The sequence below is a fragment of the Scophthalmus maximus genome, chromosome 3 (assembly GCF_022379125.1).
Source record: "Scophthalmus maximus strain ysfricsl-2021 chromosome 3, ASM2237912v1, whole genome shotgun sequence".
Taxonomy (NCBI): domain Eukaryota; kingdom Metazoa; phylum Chordata; class Actinopteri; order Pleuronectiformes; family Scophthalmidae; genus Scophthalmus; species Scophthalmus maximus.
Window position 1 is genome coordinate 15,363,040 of NC_061517.1, and position 27,524 is coordinate 15,390,563.

At 43.5% G+C, this 27,524-nt stretch overlaps 1 protein-coding gene across 3 annotated transcripts in view; it reads left to right on the plus strand.

Annotated features, from left to right (window-relative positions):
- The window catches only part of LOC118316844 (forkhead box protein J3-like), a 50,994-nt gene that overhangs the window by 20,497 nt on the left and 2,973 nt on the right, over positions 1-27,524 (plus strand). For all 3 annotated transcript variants that reach the window (XM_035645080.2, XM_035645081.2, XM_035645079.2), the window contains 8 exons: positions 4,921-4,995; positions 7,401-7,484; positions 11,058-11,159; positions 14,302-14,463; positions 19,590-19,803; positions 22,839-23,123; positions 25,504-25,605; positions 26,952-27,224. In XM_035645080.2, coding sequence (XP_035500973.2) covers positions 4,921-4,995; positions 7,401-7,484; positions 11,058-11,159; positions 14,302-14,463; positions 19,590-19,803; positions 22,839-23,123; positions 25,504-25,605; positions 26,952-27,224 — 1,297 coding nt within the window. The remainder of the gene's footprint in view (positions 1-4,920; positions 4,996-7,400; positions 7,485-11,057; positions 11,160-14,301; positions 14,464-19,589; positions 19,804-22,838; positions 23,124-25,503; positions 25,606-26,951; positions 27,225-27,524) is intronic.

Here is a 27,524-nt window from a genome sequence, read left to right on the forward strand (position 1 = left end):
AAATGAAGGCTCCTCTCTTTCTTCTCTGTTCCGCTCCTTCCTGTTACAGTTTCTCAAGCCAAATTAGTGAATTTACTGTCAAACAAAAACGTAGAATTTCCTCCGAGGCTAACCCATCTCAAAAAACACCAAGAGAACTGACATTTGTATTTAAAAGGCCAGCATGGCAAGTTTTACAGCATTCTTACAGAGGTTAAGTCATTAGTAAAACATTATAATCACTGATTGATTAATTTTAACATGATAAACCATAATATTAGATTATTAATGCATCCCAACACACCCCTGCAGATGTTTCATGATAAAAGCCTTCCAAGCCAAAGGAAGGGATTATTCCCTGTGAGCAGCTGGGGAGGTGGGTTCACGTGAAACAGGAGGAGGAAATGTTGAGTTTGCTTTACAACAGGAGCGGAGCAGAAAACAGGCTGGTGGGGGGCTGGAGGTGGGGGGGATTTTTTACTTGTTTTTCAATATATTATTTACCAAACTGAGGTTACTTGGGAGTCGCAGTTGACTTTTGGACTTTTCTCATTTTTATGCACACACGCTAATACCTGAACCAGATATTTACTACCCGTTTATCATCCGATGATTCAATTGGGAGACTTTCAGAAAGGTCATGACCATGACCACATATGCATTGGATGTTAATTTATTTTCTATGTTGAAAAGCAACCAACCATTTTTTGTGTCACCAGTACTGTTCTAAGTTTTTATTATATTGTTGCTTCACTTGTGAAACATCACTTTTCAAGACATCTCCTGTTGCCCCTTTGTATTTACCTTAGCTGCAATGACCAAAATCTTCCAAACCTGCACACACACATACACACACACACACACAGACACACACACACACACACACACACACACACACACACCTCAACTCAAAAGCATATTTTTCAAAGCATGACTTTTTGTCACACATCACATTATATCACATTGCATTTTGTCAAAAAGTCATCCATGCTTATCAAGCCCACCTTATGTAACTAACCTCCTTAAGTCCTGGATGCTGCTCAACACACGGTGCAGCATCAATCCACACACACACACACACACACACACACACACACACACACACACACACACACACACACACACAGTGTACCCCGTTGCAATTTCATAATGTTGTCATGTTCTATTTTATGTTTTTTGGAGTTGAGCTTAAGAGAGTAAATCTTTGTGCACAAAAACCAGTAGTGTAAGAAAAACACAATCATGCCGACGTTGCTCCTGCACTGCTGCGTATGGAGATGAAGTCCAACACTGATGAACTGTATTTACATTTTCCTGCTGTGGGAACAATGAGTGTTTATTTTGCATTTCTATTTTCATGCCAAAGTTACGGGGCTAAACCCATAGTCCTCTTCAGTGTCCTTATGTTCACACACGCACACACACACACACACACACACACACACACACACACACACACACACACACACACACACACACACACACACACACACACACACACACACACACACACACACTCACGATGCTTGTGACTGTGTGATCTATCAGATGCTGGGCAGGAATGGCGTGGCCCCAGCCCAGCCTAATAAACTCATTAATCAGGCGGGGAGAGGAGTGGGTGGAAGGAGGACACAGCAGAGAATCTCATTATCTTACTTCACAGCGCCGCTAATCTGTAAATTTATTGAAGATGACCATTCCCATTCAGTAACAGGAGATTACTGTCTCTGTAACGTGTAGGAAAGACGGCGTTTGCGCTTCAGTATCTACGCGTGAAATATGTGCTTTTCCGGGTGGAAGGATAGTCTCCCTTCTCCCTACATGTTTATTCACTAACACACACACACTCACATGCATGCATGTCCTTGCAACTATCTGAAATTGTGATATCTTTTTTCGAGTCCAACTTCTTGTCACTGGCAAGAAAAAAGAAGCTGTTTTTATGTGTCATTGACCTTTTTGGGAATGTGTGGGCATCTGTGTGTGTGTGTGTGTGTGTGTGTGTGTGTGTGTGTGTGTGTGTGTGTGTGTGTGTGTGTGTGTGTGTGTGTGTGTGTGTGTGTGTGTGTGTGTGTGTGTGTGTGTGTGTGTGTGTGTGTGTGTGTGTGATATACACAGACTGCTGTGAAAAATCAATTTTCACAGTATTTATGACTTTAAGAGTTGAACGTGTGCTTCTTGTAACGCTGTCAGTATTTGCTCGGTGATGATTGGAGCTTGAATAAGAGAATGACTGGAGCATTTTGACTAAGAACATCAGGTCGAAGCATTTCTTGTTAATTTCCCTCTGAGACAACAATGATAGCAGGGAAACGCAAATATTGGCTATATCATGCGAACATGGCGTCAACAATCCCGGACGACGTTTTGACTCGGGCTGCAGGTACAGACATTCACGCTCGCTTCAGAATGAATTGTAATAACTTAGTAAATTCTCAGATTTTCCATGTAGCACCTTCATCTGTTCAAAATTTAGATGTGACATATACTTATGTGTCTGATCAAATACCAGCAAAAAAGACATCCCCATCAACGTCAGCTCTATTAGGAATGTGAGCATCCTCCTGACACTCTAAACTAAAGATGTGTTCAGACATGAAATCTGGAAAATATCAGAACAATTTTGGTCCAGACATTTTCCCAGACTTTACTGTTCACACATAAAGAATGTAGCAGGAGAGTGTCCGGGGTCAGATGTGTTCGCAACAGGAGGGAAATGTCTGGGGCGCTCAGGCGATGGTGGGTGGCGCCTGGGTAGAGCGCCCCACTTGCTCGCCGTGAAGATTCTGGAGGAATTTCCTGCTGTATTCTCACATGGGCTCATCCAGACATCATCCGTAAACTCTACGAGGGGGCTGGCAGGAAAGGTTCTGGAAATATGTTAGCAGACATATTCCCAAAAAAAAGCCCCTCCAGAAGAGCTCAGGAAAATGCCCAGACTTCAGTACATCTCTAAAGGCAGCTTAACATTGTTCGCTACTTGGTCTTCTTTTGACATGTTTATGTCATATGTTATTTTTTAAGTAATATTGATGTATTTCACAGCTCTAATTTAAAAAGCACATGCATCAACAGACACATTAGCCGAACACAACAAGACTTCCGCTGGGTTAGCAATATATATATATATATATATGTATATATATACATATATACTGTATATAGAGTGGTAGTAAAGTTGAAAGCCGGTCGAATAAGAGATTGAGGCCCGGCCTCAACAGTCAGAGACAACACATTTCTGAAAGTGAAAAGTGCCAGAGTGTGCTGTCTGCAATATGCAGGGTTGTGCAGACATTGCAAGTATTGCACAGGCGCGCAGGAATAAAGAAGGCAGAGAGCGTAAATAAACAAACAGTAGGTAGAGGTGAGCAAAGTTAGACAGGCGCGCCGCTGAAGTGACGGGCGGACTCGGTGTTAATGATCCTCCGCCGCCTCCCGCAGCAAAGTTTTAGGAGCAGATGGTTGCCTCTGTGTGCCAAGCCGGTGGCGGTCCTCCTCGCCTTTTTTCATCACGAGACTGTCACACGTTTCCTTGACGGACGGCCGCAAGACAGCCAGTGACCCGCTAAGTGGAGCAGCCGGAAAACCTGCCGGAGCGTTTTTCTCGGCGGGGGCGAGGCAGAGGTGGACCGGGCTGTTATGGTGTGCGAGAGACGGAGACGAGGAGAGGCGGTGGTTGTAGGAGCAACAAAGCGAGCGTTGAGCAGTGGGACCGCGGGAGAAGGCGAAGGAGAGCAGAACATTCTTCCCATCCCTCTGTCTTTTTCCCCTCCTCCTCCCCAGTGGTATTAATTAACGGCAGCAGATGAGTGGAGAACGGGAGCCTGGAGGAGAACAGGTTCATGTCAGGTTAGCCCCTCTCTCTCTCTCTCTCTCTCTGTCTCTCTCTCTCTCTCTCTCTCTCTCTCTCTCTCTCTCTCTCTCTCTCTCTCTCTCTCGCGCACACGCACACTAGGATGTTACAAATTGTGGAAGTGTCAGCTTGCCCTTATTATGGCCAGAACTGAATTTGTAACAGAATTCTTCAAAAATGCTTGTTTTTCTTCATAAAGCCCAATTTAACACCCGGTCTTACGTCCAACTTTAACCTTTCACTTAGTCCAAAAAATGAAAAAACCCATTCAAACTCAGAGACCTACCGCCCAGGGACACCCCCACAGTTCAAGTACCTTCGTTGTCAAGACAGTGGTCCAGAGCCAGGCATGTCAGAAACGGTGGCTCAGTGTGGCCGTTTGTGAGGAGGCATTCCGGACCTTCTCCGGTCCAAGTTGGGAGAATGGGAGAATAAAGCAGGACAATCTTGTTTCGATGACTGTACACAGAAGCACGGCTTCCCGCAGCGGAATAATCATCATGTCCTGCCTCCTGCAATGTTTCGAATGTTCCAGAAATGTTGGTGGTGTTGTGAAAGCGACCTAATTTTTCAGATGTTTTCCGCAGTTCATGTCTTAAAACGGCTCAAGGTCGCCGGGGCTTCCTCAGATGCAGCAGAGGCAAACGAGAATACCAGGATTTGCCCCAAACTAACACTTGTACTACTTGTATCACTGCTATACTCTTCAAATTAACTCAAACTATACTCCGTTTCAAATCCCCTTGAGCAGTTCAACCACACAGATTCAGCCCATTTCAAAATGTTGATACTATCTGGTATTTCTTTGCACCCCTCAGATTTATCTTGGGACCCCTCAGGGTTCCTGCTCCATAGGTTGTGAACCATTGCTTTAGAGACAGAATATTCAATCTTCTCTGGAAAGAGGCAAAGAAGCGCTGTTCCAGTGAACACCAATGACTGCGACCAGGAGTGAAGAGAGTGTAAAGGAAATTTACTAATTCAAAAAAAAGTGGATTTACTTTGATCTATTTTTTGTCCTTTTCTCCCCCTTCTCTTCCCTTCCTCTCTTCTCTGTTTTCTCTCCGTCTGCCTGTCACTCCCTGCAGAATTCTATACGACACAACCTGTCCTTGAACAAGTGTTTTCTCAAAGTGCCTCGCTCCAAAGACGACCCTGGGAAAGTAAGTATTTCCCGAACAATGTAATGTGACTGAAAAGCTCAGCATGAATTACGGTGTGATTCACGGGAGAAAAGGCAAACCCATTTCAGCAAAGCTTACAAATAAGGCAGGGGCTACAGCGATTGCTTTTCACGTGTTTAGTCGCCCTCGTGACGCGTGTGTGCACACATTTGTGCATAAGTGCGCGCGCACACACAAACACACACACACACACATGCACAGACACACACACACACACACACACACACTGTCTGCGCTTAAAAGCAATTTGTTGCTCTGTAACCGCCTGTGCTGCATACCTAATGCGGCCTTCTTTGTTTTCTGTGGCTCTTCCGATATTGATTCTGCCAAGTAATAATGTGGTACAGGCAGTGATGAATAATATGTATATGTAGGTACCCTCCTTCAGATGCAAGGCCATTCACGCATCTGTTGTACTGTATTAGGCCCAGCTTCACACACACACACACACACACACACACACACACACACACACACACACATGCACACACACATGCACGATCTGAGGAAGTTTCAGGTTTGGTAACAACAATTTGTCAAGTGCTTGTTTGTGCTGAATCGAAGGAATTGCTCGAACGGGGGGGAAAGTGTGTAATTACAGCTGATCACTGAAGCTCGTCCTTACAAGATATTTTAATAAAAACTCAAAGGTTTACATTTCAGCTCATGGCATGGTTGGTGTGAGGAAGAGCGATCCCCCAAAGAAGAAGAAATCTGACATGCCCAAACTTTTCAATGAGTTTTCCTAACTCTGCTCTTTTTGTTTTGGGGGGGGGGGTGCCTCCAGGCTGAGGGGATTTTGGAGCCATTGAAAAATTAATTAGGGGGAAGAAGGTTTAAATAATTCAAACGGAATCCTTCGACTTGAGTGGAGGCCCATAGACAAAAAGAGAGCGGGCTCCCCCCTGATTAGACTGACTTGGACCTGACCAGCACCTTAACTCACACCGTGGATCGAAGCGGTCGATACCTCGGCAGTGGAGAGACGGGGGGGGGGGCGGGGGGCGGGGGTCATCTGTGTCGAGAAGAGTTGAATGTACATGCTCTGTTTGAAGCCATAGAGAGAGGGGAGAAGCTAAATCATGTATGTGCTCACGCTAATTGGCTGTGTACTGTTCAGTGATGTGGGACTGGGAGACGGAGAGGAGGAGAAGCGAGGTTGAGGGAGGTGGGGGGCGGGCCGTGTGTGTGCGCGTGCGTGTCTGCGTGTCTGTGGCCTAGATGAACCTCCTGAATTCAGTCTGCAGCTTTGGACCTCCTTGGGAGGGAAGAGGGGAAAAAATGAAAGGGAGAGAGAGAGAGAGGGAAAAAAAGTCAGACCACGAGGAAATCAAGGACCTAAAAGCAATTGATTTCCTCCTCTCTCTCAATGTATGTGTTTATTTTGGAGGCTGCTGCGTGTTTTAACATTGTGCATCAAAAGGATTTCAGTGGATTTTCTGGGGAATGGGAAAGCAGCAGCGTGCACCGCAGTAAAACTAAAGCCAGAGAATACTGATTGGATGCAGTGCTGGAATAACAACAGATACACTGGTTTTATCGGATGCGAGGGAGATCCATCCACAGCAACCTCCTGTGTCTGTTTTGTGACACTTGGCTTGACTGAGCAGCCTCTTTTTCCTCATCCACAATGGGAGGAGCTGCGTTTACATCAGACACAGATGGAAAGTTTTACAGAATGTGATGGGTATGAAGCATAAATACACATGCAGTGTATAAAAACTGATACAAAGTGCAGTGAGTAATGTCTTACTGTATGTGTTCAAATGTACCTTTCTTAACTCCGCCATCACCTTAAACAGTGAAGGGAAAATAACAGTGCACAGGAATAAAGTAATAAAATCCCAGTTGGAATAATGACAATCCAGCCAGGTCATTATTTTCAATCACAATTTATTGGTGCAATTGTTTCCTCGTACAAATGTGCGGGGATTCATATTCATATGAACATGAAATCGCGTTTTTTCTTTGCCTCTGCATTCTTTTACGTAATTGTACGTTGGGTTGACACTGCGTTTCTGTGTAAGTCCTAGATTAACACGTTTATTAGAAATGCTGTATCTATAGATGTTTTGACCACTGATTCAGTAGGAGAGCTCTTAGGAGGACTACACTATACTGTGTGTTTTATATGTAGCTTGCAGGTAACACAGTTATAATTACAAATAGCTTGTAATGATTTTTTTCTTTTTTTTAAATCCCCTTGTGTTGTTTCTGTTTTTGTTTGAAGCATTTCTTTCACCATTGACTCCTCATCAAAGAAAGATAAAAAGGAATATGAAAGTGCACTTAAACCTACAGAGCAATCAAACGCATTGGAGAAAAACACGAGCACAAGACTTAGCTGTGTTTTTGTTGTTGTTGTTGTTGTGGTTTCTATTCAGGGTTCCTACTGGGCCATAGATACCAACCCGAAAGAAGACTCGGTTCCCAGCAGGCCAAAGAAGAGGCCGCGATCTGGAGAAAGGGTAAGTACCTTAACCGTGACTTGTTACGCAACTCATTTGGATATTTAAAGCTTGTGGGTTTAAAAGCCTTATGACGTGGTGACGTGAATTATACCCTGTAGTCTCCATTAAAGGACATGACGATTGAAGGCTCATCCAGGTCAGGTGGGTTTGACTTGCTCTCGCAATATCCAGGACGCCACAGCAACGGCAGGAACTACGTCACCTCTCTGTTCTATTTAGTAGAACAGAGAGGTGACGTAGTGAGGACACAAAGGTAGGAATGAAATCTGGTTTGGGGAAAATGATTGACAGCGTCCCAGGCTATAAATACGTGTGAGCCGGCATCAGCTCGACAGAATTTAGCTGAATATAACTGTTTCGGCCATCACCTCAACTGATCTCAAACTGACCGATAATCTAGTGCTGCAAGAATATGCAAACTACACATCTCTATGGGATTAAACAAACAGATATGATTAAAGACGCTGCTGTAGAATCCATAAGAGCAGTAACACTTCAGGATGCAATCTGCGTCCTCTTAAAAAGGTTAAAGAAGCTTCGGTGTCAGTGTCCTTGCTTAGTTGTTAGGTAGCGTGACAACACTCCGCTTCAGCCAAGGCGGAGCGACCAATTAGTGAAATCGGCTGGTGAAGAGGGCCGAGCTGAAGACCCGCTGCATCCAGACATCGTCGTGTAAAACCCACTGAGGTTTTTTTTTTAATTATTATTGTACACCCAACTATCTTTGTTAGCGCATTAAAGAAAAACCTGCAGAGCCTTTCATCGCGGTGCGGCAACAACTAGTCGTCTCCCCGTCTTTTCTCATCCCGTGTCTCTGCCACTGGTTGTGCATCCTGATCATTATCCTTCTGTGTGTGTGTGTGTGTGTGTGTGTGTGTGTGTGTGTGTGTGTGTGTGTGTGTGTGTGTGTGTGTGTGTGTGTGTGTGTGTGTGTGTGTGTGTGTGTGTGTGTGTGTGTGTGTGTGTGTGTGTGTGTGTGTGTGTGTCTGCCACTCTCTCTCCTCCGTCTCTGCCTCTGTGGCTGCATCGCTGCTTTAGCCCTCTCCTCTCCAGGGAGCGCAGGCAGGCGTGGAGCGGCAAAGTGCCCAATCACAGTTGCTCATTGGAGTAAGAATTGAGGTAAAACTAAGAAAGAAGTGTGGAAGAGAGGATGCGGTGGGGGGGGGGGGACGACATCAAGGTAGAGAGAGCAGAGAGAGAAAAAGTCATGCTGCAAAAAGGAAAAAGAGAAAAAGAAAGTCGGCGGGGGAGGAGGGCGAGTATTCTAGGCTTGTGTTCTAGTTAATTACCAGAGAAGGCCCCGGGGCTGCCATTAGACATATTTTCTTCACCAACACGTTTTTTTTTTTAGTACAAACATTAATTAATTCAGAGGCTTGTCATCTCTTCTTACATGGATGGGCCCTTCGACCCCTCTTTTTTCCGCCTCGCTTGCACCGCTGGCAGACACACTGTGGGCTGCCACATGGGCTGAGGAGAAACAGGGAGGGTTTAAGTGGTGAGATTTTCAGCGGGTGTTGAGGCCTGGGAAGAAAGAAAGAGGAAAAAAAGGTGGGCTAAATATGTCATAGTGTTTTGGTTGGGGTTTTGTTACACCGAGGCAACACAGTCAAAAGTCTTTAAAGTCTCCCGATGGCAGCATCTGTGCAAATGAAAACATTTGAAGTTGACAGCGGGGCTAAACGTCAGCTGCATAAATGCATTGTACAAATGTGTAGACAGGCAGTGTACACTTAGTTTAGTACCTGTGTCTCCGGTGCCCCCGAGCATAATCACTCTCTTTCATTTCTCGCGTGCGTCTCTTTCGGCCCGTCTGTCCGTCACCGCTCAATTATCTCAGCGCCCATTCTGCCTCCCGCTTCCCCTTCTCCCACAAGCCTGCCTCGCTCGTCTCTTCACCTCTGCATTGTCTTCATTTTAAGTGCCTCCGCCAGGGAACCGACAACCCGTTTCGCTCGGAGTTTATCATAAATTAAAGATTGCATTGTTGCCAACCAATCCTCTTACTGTAAGCAGTTTGGGCGAAGGCAGGCGAGCCGTCTTGAACCCTGAAAGGAGTCAGACGAGGAGGAAAAAAAATGTTGTCCTCATTTTCTTTTTCCCTCTTTCATTTTTTTTCATTTGCGGGGCGTCAGTTTGGCCCCTCATCGATCTCTGAATAGTTCCCCCGCACTCCTGTGAGGACAGCTAATAAAAACGCGCTGCTGGTGAATACATTTGAGATGTGTGAATAATGCATGAGGATGGCTTGATTTATCTCATCAAGTGCAAGTGACGCGTCCATGTTTCCAGGCTGCTTGTAAGTGTCCAGCCATTTAAAATGAAGCGCACCTCAACTAGTTGATATAGTTGGAGGCTCAGTAGCGAACCATGAACTGGCAGCGTTCAGATTATTCTCAAAATCTTCGTCGCATTTCAGAGCCCTCCTCATTTTTACCTCTGCATATTTGAAATACTTAACTCTTAACAGTTATTGTTCAAAAAATGTATTTGTGCACTTATTTTAAAATTCTAGCAGCATAGAAACAAAACTCTTCAAAGAAAACGCTACATACAGTACGACATCATGCAATGCTTAATGCCACCACCAGTGATTAATGCTCACTTCTCGCTGATTGATATTATTCTCATTAGTTTTTATCGTACACCTTGTGATCGGGCCGAACGATCCTGATTACCAAGACAGTGGTGAAAAGAAATACCCATATATGATAAATCATCTGCTGGTTACTCAAGGTATATTCACAAATGGTCTAAAACATGATTTATCTTCCTTACATGATAGAACATTAGCGGCTTTTATAAGGTTTCTATCGATACTGATATCTGTGATCTGGACCCCGGTATCGCTTGGTATCGGATCAAAATCAAATTTCTCGTCTGTGGATTCATTAATGAAAGATGACTAACTCAGTATAGCTAAATTAGTTGATAAAAGGATTATACAAGTGTTTATCTGATAAGCACTGCACAATGATTTTTTGTTCAGTATGTCACTGTCTCCCTAGAAAAACTTCATACTTACACCACAGGCACCACATATTGAGTAGATGGTCTGATTAGGTTTCGCAGCACCTCTCTGCATGTATTTGCATATTAATGAGGGAACGCTGATTTCCCACAAATTGCAATATCTCCTTCCTTAACGCTGTATTCTACCATGTTCAAATTGATACCAGTTATGTGGTGTGCAAAGTCAAACATGTTGGTATAAAATTCTTGGCAATTTAGAGGGCTAATTAACTCAATTAGGAAGAAAATTGATTTCTCTCATGAGCCTGATACATAGTTGAAACCACTTTCCCCATATGGCGTGAATGATCTTATGTATTTTTGCGGTGCCTTGCTGGAAACATTTACATATTAATGAGGCAAAGCTGAAAGCTGAACAGGACCCCGAAACTGAAGCAGCTAAATGGAATTCAACCATCACAGATTTCGTTCATTATTATTATTCATTGCCGGGACATGTCAAAAGGTCTTTGGATGGTGATGTACTGGAAGCATAGATTGTTTTTGTGTCTTATATGTTTATTTGGTAACCCGTCCTCTGTCCTGTTCTCCTACCAGGCATCTACTCCTTACAGCCTGGAGTCGGAGTCTCTCAGGATGGACTGCATCATGTCAGGGGGGACGTCTCCCACTCTGGCCATCAATGCTGCGACCAACAAGGTACGGCACCAGCTTGGTGATTCTAATTCTCCAGTTGTTATTAAAGACGATGCAAAATGGAGTAACAGTGCCTAATACACCTAATGTACTCTCAGCTTCAAAAACCTTTTGATATTATTATTATTATCATCATACAGGACCATTGTTGTTGCAAAACTTTTTACAGATTTGAGTGGAGTGTAGTCAGAAATGTGAATGTGTAAAAGAATTTCTACCTTCATGGTGAGATTTGTGGATATGCACAGGATTCTGCAAAAACCCGAATCTGTCTGCAGACTATTTCAGCGTATTGAGATTTGTATAAAAATCGGTGCACAAACGTGAATGTGTACAAAGATTTGTGGATGTGCAGACAGCCACCCAGAATAAATAGATAAAGTATTTCTGAGGTGTCTGCAAATGTACAAATCTCAGTGATCACACAGAGATTGAGATACTGTACGTATACGACTCTCCACTCAACTTTGAAAATAGTTCTGCTACGTAATGGTCTCATAGTATTATTCCAGGGTTTTGTTTTTATTCGTAACTCCTTCTACATACTTCAACACACAGTTGAAACTCCATTCAAACCTTTTTTATTCTTTTCAAATATGCTTTGTACTTTCCGGGATTAAATGTTTTGTTGGCAATTTTCCAGATAGAAAAGAGTGGACAGAATTTCTATTTCTTTCACAGCATTTTTTAAAAAACCTCTTTTCACTTTATTCATATTTCCAGGTGTTCAGAAATGTTAATTTTTGGTTGTATTCAGCTCTTGAATCCCATTGATACTAACTTGATTTTCAGGTTCGTATGAACCTCAGTTAAAATGGGAGTGAAAGAGAGAAACCTTCAAACTCTTCATTCTCAATCACACACATGCCGAGAAATTTCATTTAAACTTTAAAAGGTTCATGAAAAATTAAACTTTCACACATCAATGCAGCTGTTTTATGCCCTCCACACTTTTTACACAATCACACTTAAAGTTTCATGAACTTTTCGTCTATGGACGAGTGGGAAGAAGCTGTTTAGAACAGTTTTGTAAAAGAAGTATTTGTATATTATTGTTTAATATGTCAGAAGAGCTGCAATGATAAATCAAGTAATGTAGAAGTCTAAGACAGTACAGACAGCAACTATTTTCATAATCAATGTATAGTCTCTGTCATTTTTTAAAGTGATAACATTTGCTTCTCAGATGTCAAGATGTGATCCCCTTCTTTGTCATAGTCTTTGGGATTTAAATTTATAAACCTAAAAATGGAAACAACATGGAAGTTGTGATCAATTGTGTTACATTTTATTGACAAAGTGATTAAATCATCAAATGAGAAGATGATGCAGAATCAGTCAGTCACAAATGAAATAATATTAGCAGCCTTAGTTAAAAGTGTTAATTCAAGCCACGTTAAGTTATGTTTTACATTATGAAGTGAAATTTGGGAAAGATGGCAGGGAGCAGAAGAGATGGATAAGAGTTACTAAGTACCATTGTGATGCTGCTCTGTCATAATATGCTTCAGGATCCACAAATATTTAAATAAGTTCTGTTATTTGCTTCTTTACTGGCCATTAAATCTAACGTAGATGTGAAAAATTTGGTGAACCTTCGATATAAGGTTCAGGAAAAAAAAAAGCTCACCGTCAGCGGCTTGGGCTGTTTTATTGATCTTGACTTTCAAACACAATCTTATGCAATGAAACATCCTCTCCGGGTTTTTGACTGAGAAGTACTGAAAGGCAAATTTTGAATTTGAATATATTGTTATAATTGTTCATTTTAGCCCATGCTTTTTACTATGCTTATGTGTTGACCAACTCTGTAAAAGTTTATCCAGTTGTATTAAATACACAGAACAATCGGTGATGAAATTTGTCAACAACAGAAACAAACAAGCGGTGAACATCATTATCAGGCCACGAAATGAACGTCGGGTAGTCAGTGTCGCAGCATTTCCCCAAACAATTTGTTGTGGCGCGCAGGCAGCAGGTGGAGAGACGACAGGATGTCAGCAACACTGCACTCGTTCTGTTTTACTCCAGGAAAAGGACTAAAACTAGATTCATCTTCGTCCTCACTGTACATTTTCAAACAACGGTTCAGAGCAGCGAGAGGAAAAGACCTTGATGATAATGATGCTGATGCCGACATCAATGGAATCCTCCCACATCCGGACAGGTGGCGTTCCGCGGGCGTAGCCGCGTGTCAGAGCCTCTTCAATAACACAGCCACTAATATTCTGTTTGCATTGGACACCCTGTGGTTTTGAAAAGAAAAGGAAAAACAGGAAATGTTTGGCCATTATTGTTGTTTTTTTCTTGTCCCCAGACATGGTCAGGATTAACACGAACACTTCTTTCTCTGCTACAAGATGTTCTACAGGGTAGAGAACGGCCCTGCAGAGCCGTTACAATGTCTCTCACCCTACGGCTATATTTTCAGATTTGTCTATACAGTTAAATGTTGCCTGGAGGTAACGCCAGCGCTCGGCTTCACAAGCACTGACAGAGGAACAAAACCAGAGAAACTCGATTCAACAGAGTCCTGAGGCATTTGCTTTTAAAAGCTCTGTCACGTGTCACCACCACACAATGTGCTGTGCACGTCCTCGTCGGTGGCCGCTCACACTCCCAGACAATCAAATCATTTGTTACCGCACTTTGTAAACCTCTGGGTCAGGAGACTTGATCCAAATCAACATGTTAAAGGAAAAAGTTCTGGGCTTTCCGGTTAGCAGCGTGGCTAATTGGCTTTCAGCACTTTCATTTCCATATTTCCTCATGGTTTCTTTCACAAGTTAATGGCGCATGGGTAACTTGTTGAGTCGGGATGAGAATTGGCAAATGGACAAAACAAAGGAGTAACAAAATGGGCAAAGAGGAACAATGAAATCATAAATCGCCGCCTTTGAAGAAGTTATATGGTGCGTTGTCTTAAAATATAAAATGTTGGCCCCTTTATTGTCATGTTTATTAACTTGGAGCGTGCGTGTGCGTGTGCGTGTGTGTGTGTGTGTGTGTGTGTGTGTGTGTGTGTGTGTGTGTGTGTGTGTGTGTGTGTGTGTGTGTGTGTGTGTGTGTGTGTGTGTGTGTGTGTGTGTGTGTGTGTGTGTGTGTGTGTGTGTGTGCGTGTGTGTGTGCGTGTGTGTGTGTTTAGGTAGCACTGTACAACCCAGAGGCAGAAGGCAGCGAGAGTCCGGGGAGTCTGGGCGGCAGCCTGAGCAACAGTCTTTCAGAGCAGAGTCTGGCGTCCGTCAACCTGAACAACCTGAACACGGCCGTCAGCGGCGGCGGCGGCAGCGTGCACAGCTTCACGCCGGTAAGACCTTCTCTTTATTTCAGGTTGACAGTCTTATGATTGCTGCTGGAGAACATCATCTTTTCTGAGTCGTACGGGCACAAGGACAAACGCCGACCGGAAGCTGCTACAGGTGTCTGGTTTTAAAGACACTTCAGTGAGGGGCCAGGGCTTTCTCCCTCTTTTTATTCTTACTTTCCCTTTCTTTCTTTCTTTTTCAATGCCACCACAATTCAAACACTCACTCGATGGCATACATTTCAGCCTGAGAAAAAAAAACAATCTTGTGCTCACAAGAAAATGTTTCAAAATGGACCATTGCATTGCTGCTGTTTTACTTTAAGACTCATAGATAAACAGAGGGTGAGAAGGGGCGATGTAATTAGTGTTTCCCTCATAAAGAATTTATTTAGGCCTTTCAAACGAATCAAATTGCCCTCTCCCCGATAGTTCTTTTTGCATTTGTCATGACTTCCTCTCAGAGATGTGGAACTGCAGTAGAAAACGCAGACTTGCTCGGTGGATGTTGCCTTCGTATGCGGTGATTATTTAGCTTATGTATTACATTTTTGTTTTGCAGCCAAATGTCAGTACTGTTCGCAACCTCTCGCACAGTCCGTTTGTGTTGACAGAACCACTTCTGATGCATATGCATGATGACGCCAGACCGCTCCGGCGTTAGCAAATTTTAAACAAAGGGTTCTGCACAATTGTATACAATTCAAAGTAAACTAATTCTGTTAGCCGGCAATTAAGCACCGAGAATGCGCCGCTTCTGGGGCTTTTTTCAGGGGAAGAGCAGTGAGACTGTTATTGTTTATGTCGGATGCCCGAGCCAAACGGAGGTTACCGGTGGCCGACCCACTCCCACTAACGGTGCATGTACTCATGCACGCACGTACTTATGCACACAGTGAGTTTTTATTTAATCTGAATCTGTGGCCGTGTCGTCATCTACTGTCATGGTGCCGACGGTCCTGGCCTGTGTAACGACTTGGCAGGCCACAGATACACGGAGGCATCACGCGTCTCATTTTACACTGGCTGTTCTAATGATTCCTCATCCTTTACAATACAAGGACCTTTGGCTATTTGAATAAATTAGTCTCAAGCTGTGTGTATGCGAGATGATAATAAATTGCCTTTTTTTACGAAGGGGACGAGTAGATTAGCCGACCCATCTGTCAGGACATAAACTGTCCCATGACGAGGAAAATTTAGATTTAGAGCAAAATATTGAAACACCAATATTTATTTGAACAGAGGACAGTTTTGGTGGCTGGAGCTTTTACTTGCAATGGGCCTGGGGTCTTTGAAATAAAGCAAGAGCAACTTAAGATAACAGATTCAACATCAGTTTGACACTCATTTCTAATAGAGAGATTGGCGTCTCTCTTCTGTTCCCCGTCGACAACCCAGACGCTTGTCATTGCACTTTGTGAGCAAGTACGATCTCTCGTAAGAAGAGTCCTAACTGAGTGATAGTCAGGGAGATCAAGAGTTGATCAGCAAAGAAATCATAAAAACAACAGCATTTATCTTTAATATACAGGCAAGGAAACTTTTATACAGAAATATCAAGAATACTAAATGGAGTTTGCCGTTTGTTTGTTACGGTGATAGTTTTTAAGGAGAACACACCGTTCGGCCGTGTTTCAGCTCAGTGAGGAGGACTTTGCAGTCGGAGCTCCGGTCAAACGACTGAGAGGCTTTGTGATTTGTACATGGAGATTTCTTGCTGTAACCTTTGCTGTTGCTCAGTGAAGGTGACGGCGTGTTGCCGTATGAACAGCTGTTGATCTCTAAATTTTCAAATGTGAAGTTTCTTTGGCTAAAATTAAGTTTCTACCTAAATTGGCAACTGAAGAATCTTAGCATACTGTACATGATTTCAAAGAAATCAATGTTTCATATGTAGTCTGCCTGACTAACCACTATGGAAGCACTGATTTCACCAGTGGTGGAAGAAATACTTGCATCCTTTACTTGAGTAAAAGTACCTATGCAGCGACCAAAAATCTATCCATTACAAGTAAAAGTACTGTATTCAGGATCCTACCAAAGGGAATTGATAGTATTATGAGCAGAATGCACTAAGTATCAGAAATATTCATTAAGGTCCCCTTGACTGATATGTTGCCCTATTGATTATTAATACTAATACAACAATGCAGAAGCAGAATATTACTGTTACTTTGGCTGCATAATATGGAGCTACATTTAAACGACTGTATATACAGTTGCGTCCAGTTGTTTCCAGCCTATAGCCACAACATGAATCACTGTTTTAATCTTAAAAAGTGGTTTGTATTTAATCAGTTCATCAGATATTATTATGTTTTTTTTTTTCTGAAAAGTAACTAGAATTATAGCTATATAATAAGAGTAATGGAGTGAAACATTTCTCCCCAGCTGATATCAGACTCTGGAAAATGTCCCGACATTCTCCGGAGTTTTCCTTTCACATATACTGTAACAAATGCAGCAGGAGACTCTCCGAGTCAGACACGTTCACACCAACAAGAACATTTCTGGAACGTTCTGTGGCGTCTGAGTAGAGCAGCAGGAGGCAGGACATGATGATAACTCCGCTGCAGTACCTCAAAATGATGCTGTAAATACAGTACTGAAAAAGTACAGTCCCATACAGTAAATGTACTGAATTCGTGCAGTACATTCATGATCGCAGGGAATAAGGCGTTGGGGTCCACTTTGATATATTTCTTTATAAATTTCTTTTTTATTTGCTCTTTTATTATTCTCTGCAGGATGCAGAGGAAATAATTTCAGTTTGAATTGTGGTGGCATTAAAAAAGAAAGAAAGAATGGGAAAGTAAGAATAAAAAGAGGGATGGTGTTCCCGGCATCAACGGCGTCATTTTGCCGTCACAGTCATTAAAGTTGTATTTGCTTTAATATAATTATGGAGACTTTTTCGTCAGATCGGTAGTGCATTTGTTGTGTCCGTCAAATCGAATACAATTTTCAAGGACCAGCGGCGGTCCGAAAACATTTGGTCCTAAATTAGGAGAGGTGCTGCAGAAATCCCACCCCTCCATTATTTCCCCCTTGTAGCAGCTGCTCACCTTTTTTCTATCAATCAACCCCCCCGCTCACCTCCCGCCTGCGTCGGCAAAGGTCGGCGCAATCTCATCTCGTTAACCTCTCATTTCTGGAGGTCACCTTTTGTTTTCCCTCCTTCCCGCATCGCCTCCTCCGCACCCCCCCACCCCCCCACCCCGCCCTTCTCCTCCATCGCTTCAGACCTCATCTGTGGTCGGGTCCAGTGGGACCAGGGTTAGTTCTGCCTCATTACCTGGCGCAGGTGATACCCCCCTGACTGACAGTGATTACTGGTGGCATCACCGGCAGAGATCTCAAAGGCACCAGGAGGGTTGATGGAAAGGCTGCCATTGTTGGGTGGAGTTAGACGTGTGTCACGCTCATATTTTTTCGCGGAGTTCACGCGGATCACAGGGAATTGCGTGCACTTGCCGGGCGGATGTTGAGGAGGATGACCGCTGGGGGGGGGGGGGGACGAGCGAGGCTGGAGGAAGACGCGGCTCCGTTCACGATGTGTGGACAAAATTCGATGCACTGTATTTCGGTTTCTGTGTGTTAACATGAAAGGAAAAGAGCGCCAAAGGAGGATTTTAATTTTAACTGCACGAAACTGAATTTGGCATAAACGTCACGCTCGATGACTACATCCAAAATAAGTTTTTATAATTAATTTAATTTAAATTCGAAAAGGCACACTTTCAAATTGAATTAACCTTTTTGAAACTGAATGTAATTATGATTGGATTTTACTTTTCCATCTATGTGACAGTGCAGTTCTCCCAATTGAAATTTAGGTTTCTCATTTTAGGTTCAGCTACGAGGAGGAACTTTGTTTCCCCGTGTGTTGACTTACAGGCAGCAGCCTCACACTTGTCCCTTGGCCTAATAGGCCAAATGGCCTGTGCTCCTACTCTCACACTGAAGCTCTGATGTTTTGTTTCTCCAGTTTTGAAATTGTCTGGTGCTTCATGGTAACACTGACTCAACAGAGCTGCCACCGAACTCGACGTTTCCGATCTGGGTGAACAAGTAAAGTGTCACGCATGACCCATATGCACAGAATGTACATATTTTTTTACATTACTTATTTTTATTTCATATTTCTATTTATTATAAGTTTAGGGCTGTATATATTTCTGTTCATGGTTGGAGCGACTGTAATGAAACCCAATTTCCCCTGGTGACGGATAAAATGTGTCTGATTCTGATACATATGATGCACATGTTTTGTCAGGCTTTTGACTCTCCTTAGTATAGTTTTTTTATTCAACTCTGTAACATTTCCACTTATTCTTCACATCTCAGTGATTGTGGTTGAAATTGTAGTGTTTCCTTATCCACTGTGGCCCCGGCCTGTTCACGGCGTGAATGTGGGCCTTTATTCCACCTTGCACTTCAGTATAAGGAAGAAACAAACACAGAATGGAGGGTGGGGACATTCTTGTCCTGCTTTTATGCCAGCAGCAGCAGAGGTGGTCACAGAGCCAAATCAATGCCTGTGTATGAGGGAGTGTTGGGAACAGGAGGCCAGACACCGGCACTGTCGTTGTAAAAGCGGTATAAAGAGACGTCGCCTTAGCCGCAATATCGCAGGATCCCTGTATAAACGGAGCTTGTGATTGAAGCAGCAAAGGGAATTGTTATAGCTATGTTTCATATCCTATCCAGTCCTCCTGTACATGTGTGTGTCCGGTCTTTATCGCTATGCAGTCAATAAAAAAACCATTAAGCAATGCTGTATTCTGCATATACCTAGTTAATATTCCACCTTGCACCTCTTGTATTAGCATTCAGTCGTGTGTGAAGGTTTGTTTCAATATAAGCTCATGCTGGTCAGATGTTGTGTATCTCAGGCTCTGTTGGGGGGGTTTGTGTCACATATGTTCCAATGCACTGCATGAGCAGAGCAATACTTATTGTATTATTACAATAAATGATGAAAAGCTTTGGGGATAGATTTAATTTTTTTTCCTTATTGGTCTCAGTGAAATGGAGGCTACCTTTCTCAATCTTTGATATATTTTTATAGAACCAATACCTTCTCACAGCCTGTCTCTCGTGTCTTTCTCTGTCCCGCCTCGAAGGTGAGTAACCACTCGGAGCCGTCATCCCAGTCCCTGAGCCTTCAGCAGCCCGGCCAGCTTCCGCCGCCTCCCCCTCCTCCCCCGCAGCCCCAGTACGGTTTGCCCGTCCCGGAGTCGCGGGACAAGTCGCTCTGCTTCTCTGACTTCGAGGACCTCAGCGCGTCTTTCCGCAGTCTCTACAAGTGCGTCTTTGAGCAGTCTTTCTCGCAGCAAGGTGGGTGTCAACTGTCCTTTCTGTATGTGGATTAGCGTGTTCTGTTTGTGTGTGCATGTCCAACATCTGTACCGACACCTCTGTCAGGTTGTACACACACAATAAACTGTCAAGCTCAAGCTCCTGTTGAAATCGAAAATAATTAACATTGCTTCCAAGCAGTAAAAGCATTCCAGTAGTAACCTCCACCACACACTACTCCTACTCTATTGTTTTTTAATAAACAAACTGTTGTTCCGCACATCTGCATTCTACGACTCGCTCAGTCAAATGAGTAAAGGCAATTAAGAGCAAGAATTCAACAGGAGAGAGAGAAAAAAAAACCTCAGACACAACTGCAGTCGAGCAGAGCAAGGGGTTTCTGCAGCTTTGATAGCAGCTAATTAGATTGGTTCTAAAGTTTGTGAAGCATCTCGCTAATTGCTTCCTGAAGCTTTCAGGTCACCGGGCCTCCTCCCACTTGGACCCCCCGCCAGCCTCCCTATCACCGTCCCCCTCTCGCCGCCGCCTCCCCGCGCACATCCACGAAGGTTCTGTAGCCAAAGAGAAGCGGACAATAATACGGAGACCCGGAGAGAGAGAAAACCAAAGCAGAAAATGGATTTAGCAGATGCTTGAAAGGGGGCCCTTAGGTGTGAGGAAACAGCGTCAGCAGTCATTGTGTTTGCGAATTAGAGTCCCAGTGAGTCACCCAGACAGCAGGGCTCACCGTCTCCTTTGAAGAGCCACAGTGTGTGTACACGACCGCACACCCAACTGTAACTGTGCCTGACCCGGGGGGGGGGGGGGGGGGGTGAAGTCATTTTCTGCCACATCCTTATTCTGCTTCATCCTCCTAAATCACAGGTCAAACAATAGAGACCCAAAAAAATAAACAACACATTAGAGAGGCAACAGACAACTTTTTTTCCCCCCCGTCACTGGGGATAGATACCAGGAGAACGCTATTCTCTTCCTGGTTTTGGTTTTTGTGCCATAAATCGAGTCACCTTTTTTCTTCGAAAACCTCCTGTTAAGAGAATAACATGGTGGAATAAAGACGTGTGGGGGACCAATGTAAGTGCGGTCGGTGTCGTTTTTCTATCGCCATTACCCTGTGCAACCAGTTTGAACATCATTATGACAAGTTCAAGCCGAAAAGTTGTCCATCTCCGCTTTGATAAAATAGGATTTGAAATCACGATTTGAAGCGGCATTAAAAGCTAGGTATGAAAAATACAAATTTTACAACCCGTCTTTACTTTCTCTTTTGTCACATTAAAATCCAAGGATTTTTTTTTTTCAATAAAAGAGCCGTGTGTCAGGGACATTCAGAACATCTTACTTTATCCCCGTACAAAGTGACACCTCTCACATCATCATTGGTTATTAAAGAGAGGAAGAAAAAAGGGCAAGATAGTTATAAACTACGCATAGACATCCAGTAAATGGTAAAGAAAACAGATAAAACAACAGCTATGGAGCATTTTTCATGAAGCAGTTAATACCTGTAGCAGAGCGAAGGAGTTGGCATAAAAAAAAAATTGTAAAATAGTATGAGTTCCCTGGTGGCGGCAGTGGGACTTCCCTCACCGGGATGTTCTCAGAGAGACTCACTGTGCTTCCTTATGGTTTGTTGGTCACAACGAGAGCTCGAGTTCCGCTGATTCACTTCGCTGATCTTCAAAGAGATCTGAACAGCACTGTTCCTGACTTCCTGTGATAAGTCATGAAAACTGCAGAAAATATATGAACAAATGTCGTGACAGAAGATAAATCATGGTTCAACCTCAAATCACTGTTGAGCAGTAAATACTTTTACTAATCGTTCACTTTTAACTTAACTTTTAAAAAAATGCTCATGGCCCAACTGTGCATTGTCGATAGAGCATTGTCTGCAAATTTAACAAGGGAGCTGCCTGCTTCACAGCTGCCGCAGCTGTCAGTTTCCATGATGAAAAGTTCACTCCTGGGGTTATGCAACGTTCTGAACCTTTAGATATCTTCTGGACTCTGTGCGGAGCTCAGGAGCAGACACGGGGGAAGTTTCAAGAAATGCACCGTGCAAACTTTCAAGAATGAATAAACTGAAGCTGTCAGGCAGACCTGGACTTTGTCCTGAGATCCAGTTCCAATGAACAGAGCAGATAACGGGCTTCTGAGTCGCAGCAGCTGGATGGTGATCCTGAAGCACAGCTGGACATTGTACCAGAAGTGCAGGCACCGAGAACAAGCAGACTAGAAACTTCGAAAATACAAAGGCAGAGAAGCGAGAGGGATGGACGGATCAGGTGGAATGAACCGGGGTTTGTGTGATGCATCAGGTTTGTTGAGTCGAGTCTCAGGTGTGTGTGTGTGTAGGTGAGTTGGTGGCAAGTAGGAGTCAGGAAGACACGCCAAGCCGGGGAGAAACTCACTCGCACAGACACACAGGACTCGACATAAACCGATCCAACAACATGCATCAGGGCAGGGGAAACGGCAGGAAAACAGTAAAGGTGGACCTCATCTTACAGAATAATATCCAACCTAAAATGGATTAGCTCATGGCAAACCATCACTGTGACCACTTTTAATGTGTTTTGTCCTTTTTCTACATGTGTATTTGTTACTTGAACTGTGTCAGTCTCACATTTATATTTTTGTTGTTGTTGTTGTTGTTGTTTTCTTCACCTGCCCAGGGATGACTGGATGTAAATAAGCTTTCTTGGTAACATTTGGTATTTTATACTAATGTTCGTTAATGTGCTTTGTCAACAAAAAATGAAATTGTGGCATATTTACTACAAAAGAAGAATCTGTGCAGCCAAAGAAAGCCTGCCGACTCGTCAAACTGTCCCCTGTGCAACATTTAGCTGCTTTTTTCCATCCTCCGAAGATGCGTACATACAAGCTGTGGGCATAAGGAATATGTTTTTCTTAGCAGTATAAATGTGTTTGTCAATGTCATTATTAGGATCAAATGTGCCAAGATGAACTCTCACAACAGTTTGTCCACCTCGTCAATAATAATTTGAGGTAAAGAAACGTACTTATGGCCTTTTCTTCCCTGGCAGGTTTGATGGGTATGCCCGGTGACTCCAGCCAGCAGGCCCGGACCGCCTGCTCTTACCAGCACTCTCCTGGTGCGGGAAGCAGCGCTGGGCACCACCACCAGCACAACCACGGCCAGGCGTCGCACCTCCCCCACCACCCTCAGCAGCACCTCTCCCCTCACTCCACCCACGGCCAGCACCCGGCACATCAGCACGCTGGTCAGCACCAACAGCACCCTGCACATTCCCAGCAGCACCCGTCTCTCTCCCACCAGAGTCACACTGGACAGAGTTGCCCCCCAACAGGTGAGAAAGGGGGTTTCGAGTCGGGGAGTGTGTTCCCAGTTTGCAGTCAAGAGGCGTTTGTGTGTTGGAGTTGAACATTTCTGACGTTGGTGACACCTGCTGGTCGTACACTGCATCACACCAGGCCCAGTGGCACACAGCAGTACACACTGATCGTCCCTGAATGAATCCGCTATAAGCAGCACGTTTACTGTGATGGTTCTTTTTATTTTCAGAGATTATCAAAATAAAATGCCATAAATGCCAAACATATTCTACATATCCAGAATTATAATGAGCCTTTAGGGTGGGGTTAGGGTTAGACAAGATCTGATGTGGAATGGGAGTCGTGAGTCGTCAAACTGGAGCCAAAATGGCTCCAAAGTCACTGTCGCTGGCGTGATCTGTTTTTAATTTGCTGCAACAAGTACTACGTGAACAAGCTGTCGACCTGTTGTTCCCACTCTCGGTGTGAATGCAGCATTTATCCATGAAATCAGTAACAGGATTTCCTGGAAGAGAATGGATTCAACATGTTGAAAGTCCTTGTAATATTACATCAGTCCTCCCTGGGTGCCTTTCTTTCTTTCTCTCGTTCACACTGAACAGTACATTTGAGGTGCTTCAACTGTCTGCACCCCTCGTTATGTATAAGAAAACAAGGAAAGGAACCCGCAGAGTGCACAGTATGGTTTCATGTCTCATACATATATTGATACAGTAGAGCGCCAAACAATGATTCTGCTTCTCCAGACTCCCAAAGCCACATGGGTGTAAATGTGATTCACCTAATGCATCAGAATGAGTCTTGTCTCTGCACAGACTTACTGTATTTATACTATACTCTTTCCTCTATAAGGCGCCATAGCATTTGATATTATGCAGCCGGGCCGACAAAAACAGGCATCTCCAAAGCTTCAGCGAGGATTTGCTGTCTCATACTCCTGGTCTTTGTTTTGTTTCCCCCCCCCCCCCCCAATGCATCTGCAACACCACTCTCAGGCCAGAGAAAATGACTATTCAGACATTATTTATCTAGCTTAGTATTCCGCTCAACCGAGCTGAGGATGTATCAAAGCAATCCCTCTGTCTCTGATCCACGGTTCTTAGGATGTATTGTTGTTCAGTTTGTGGCGGTGAGGGCCGTGAAAGGCATTTTCCCTCTGGGTCTCTGTCTTTTCTTGTTTTTTTTTTTACAGCAGAGCTGTGGCTGGAATGTTTTGTGACAAGTGGCACCACCTTGTGGTTGATGGCTAAACTTTCACAAATTTCACTTAGTCAGCTCAGTGTCATTGTTATGCTGCTCAGTGTCTTATTATCACTTCAGTATTTTATTTTAGCGCTGCAACAACTAGATATAAAATTCTTATGATTTCTAGTTTGACACAGGACAGTAAGAGAAGTACACATTGAATCATTGATGCGGGTTCAATATTCATATGCAGAAGATGTGTAATATTTTTCTTGGGTAAAAGATGAATTAACTGATATATGCAGAATGCAGAGAGAGGGATGATATATGGAAAGGAAAAATAGGTAAATAAGTGGAAATAGGAACAAATGCTGATGCTTCAGCATCAGCATTTGTAGAGCTGTAGAGCTGCAATGAATAATTATTTTACCTTTTTTTTCTTTATTATTTATTTTATCCTCATCTGTTAAATGTCCAACATTTGAGTGGAATGCCCATTTTTATTGTCCAAAGTCAAAGTTGACGGTGTATTGTTTTGAACAACAGCACAAAACAACCACATTTCCCCATTGTGGGACGAATGGAGAAAGGTTTGTCTTATCTTGTCTTATATTATCTTACCTATCTTACATTAAAACCCAAAGATATTCAAGTTTACTGTCATTACTGACAAAGACAAGAATCAAATTCTCCTGTTGCCACATTTGGAAAATATAATCTTCACATCATAGTTATGGGTTACTGAGTGCAGAGGAAGGAGCTAAAGGAAGAGAAAATGAACAGAAGCTAGAATGACCCTCCATAGAGTGTATACGTCCACCAAGGCCAAACAATCCTTCATTTCTTTTTGAGCTCTTAAAGCTCTTGTAGTAGAGAAATAAAAGGAAAAAGAAGGTAGTCTGACAAAGTGCTTCAGATCAATATCTCTTATGTCCTAACCCTCATTATCCCCTAAGAAATTGACAAAAAATGTGGGAAAATGCCCCGATGTTTAGGAAAGTGGAGCTGCAACTTTAACCCGAGTCTCCACTTAAATTTGAATGGGCTCTCCCCTGGTCCATGGCACCATGTGTGGAGCGATGAAGGGGCTATGTTGCATACACTCTGTTCGCAAGGGTACAGAAGAAAATGACCTTCATTGTTGTTTATAATAATCAACAATGACTCGATGCCACTAGATGAGAATATTTGCATGTGTGTGTGTCCCAGGCATCTCATCAGACTGGTACCCCAACCTGGACTGGCTGAAGGAGAGCTGCCGCATTGCTACCAGCTACAACTGGGCTGACGTAGACCTCTCCCCATTTCAAGGTAACGCACACACACACACACACACACACACACACACACACTAAGTGTGAACGGCAAAGGAAATTGATAAAGCCGTCTACTGCAGCCAGAACTCGGCACAGTGAGAACAGATAAAACGCTTATGATGTCGATCAGCTATTTTGATTAAACCATTATGATTCCTCTCTACATTTCATATAAACTCGCCCTTGAGGCGCCACATTAGAATATCCAGTGTTGCAATAGTACTGTCCTAATAAAAGTCATTATCCTGCATCGGAGAGACAGACACACACACACACACACACACACACACACACACACACACACACACACACACAGCCTCTCACCAATTGTATAATGTGAATAATCCAATTAGACCCGAGCTCAGCAGCAGCTTCTTATCACGGTCAGTGCACAAAGCCGGCAACCTCCACACACACGATGGATGATGACGGCTGGTCTCCTATAACACATGGGCGGCGGCCGCCGCTCCTCTCACTCCTCTGGCAGCGCTTGACCTCCCTCGCACTGGCGTAATACCATCCTCCGCCGTCTCTGGCTTACCTCCAAAGAGCGGGCAACGGAGCCTCTCTGTGTCTGTGGCTCCCTAACGTACATTTAAAAAAAACAAAAACAGCCATATGAAGTTGATTTTGAGAAATATCACAGGACAGACTGTTGGGTAGAATGAGGTGTTCCTGGTTCAGGGTCTCGTTCTACATCGTGTGACATGTGAACAGGTATGTTGACAGCGATTAACCGCGACGTGTAATTAAGGTGCAACAATACTGACAAAAAAATGATTGTGGGTGTCTTTTGCTGGATGTGATGTTACAAAAAATACATGATTAAATACTTATGATTGATTGTTTTCACCACAAGCTCAATATTTGGGAGACCTGGCTGGGATTTATCTAGAAACAGTCATTTTAGTGATGCAGGTCAGACTAGTGTGGGAGAAATGTAACTGTGTAAACAGAACGGGTTAAACTAAACTGGGACTTATTTATGAAGCAAAATTAGGAAAGGTGTGCATAATTTGCTTTCAAATAACAACAATGATTTATTTTTATCCACATGCAGCTTTAATCTCCCCAATATTTAACTTTTAAATCCAGTAAAACCATAAGAAGCCCCCTTCAGACTCACAGGATATTGTTTTATATTAATGTTAAGAAAATCTACACTTTTATATTTGGGGTAATTGTGCTACCATAGAAAATGGCACCTTGGAATTGACATTCATATTTTAGACTGTTTCAACTGTTTCTATGCAGCTTCAAAGATGAAGTTTTGAAACAGTCCAAAAAAAGTTAGAGGAATTCTGATATTTCAGATGTTTGTTTACTGTCTGAACGCGTCAGGTCTGAAGGAGAGCATGCGGCAGGCCGAGCTCAACAACTGGTCACTGGACCCCGCCCAGATGGCCGACCTGTGTTCCTCGATCAACCAGTTCTTCGCAGCCACGGGGGTGATCCCCCCTCAGGGTGCCGCCCACCCACAAGCTCAGGTCCAACACCCGACGCCACCAGGGGCGGCGCAGCACCCGGCTCAGCCACACGGGGCCATGCACCCAAAGGCCAGCCAGCACAATCAGCACGGGCAACACAGCCAACATGGCCAACACATCAGCACAGGTCGGGCTATTCATACACAAAATCGTGTGCAGCACTCACTCCATCAGCCTGGTAGAAGGAAACCACAGTGTAGGAATCGTCCATAAAAAAGAATCCATCCAGAATGATTAATTTTAAGTGAAAGAAAAAGGCTATTATTTATTAAATCTAAGCAAAAGTACACATTGTGAGGAAGTATAGTTCACTGTTGGAGTCAAGCTTCATTGCCTGAGGAAAACTTTATATCTTGAGGTTTGGGATTAGTGAGCAAGAACAGAAAGTGAAAGAAAGAAAGAAAGAAAGAAAGATCATCCAGATGAG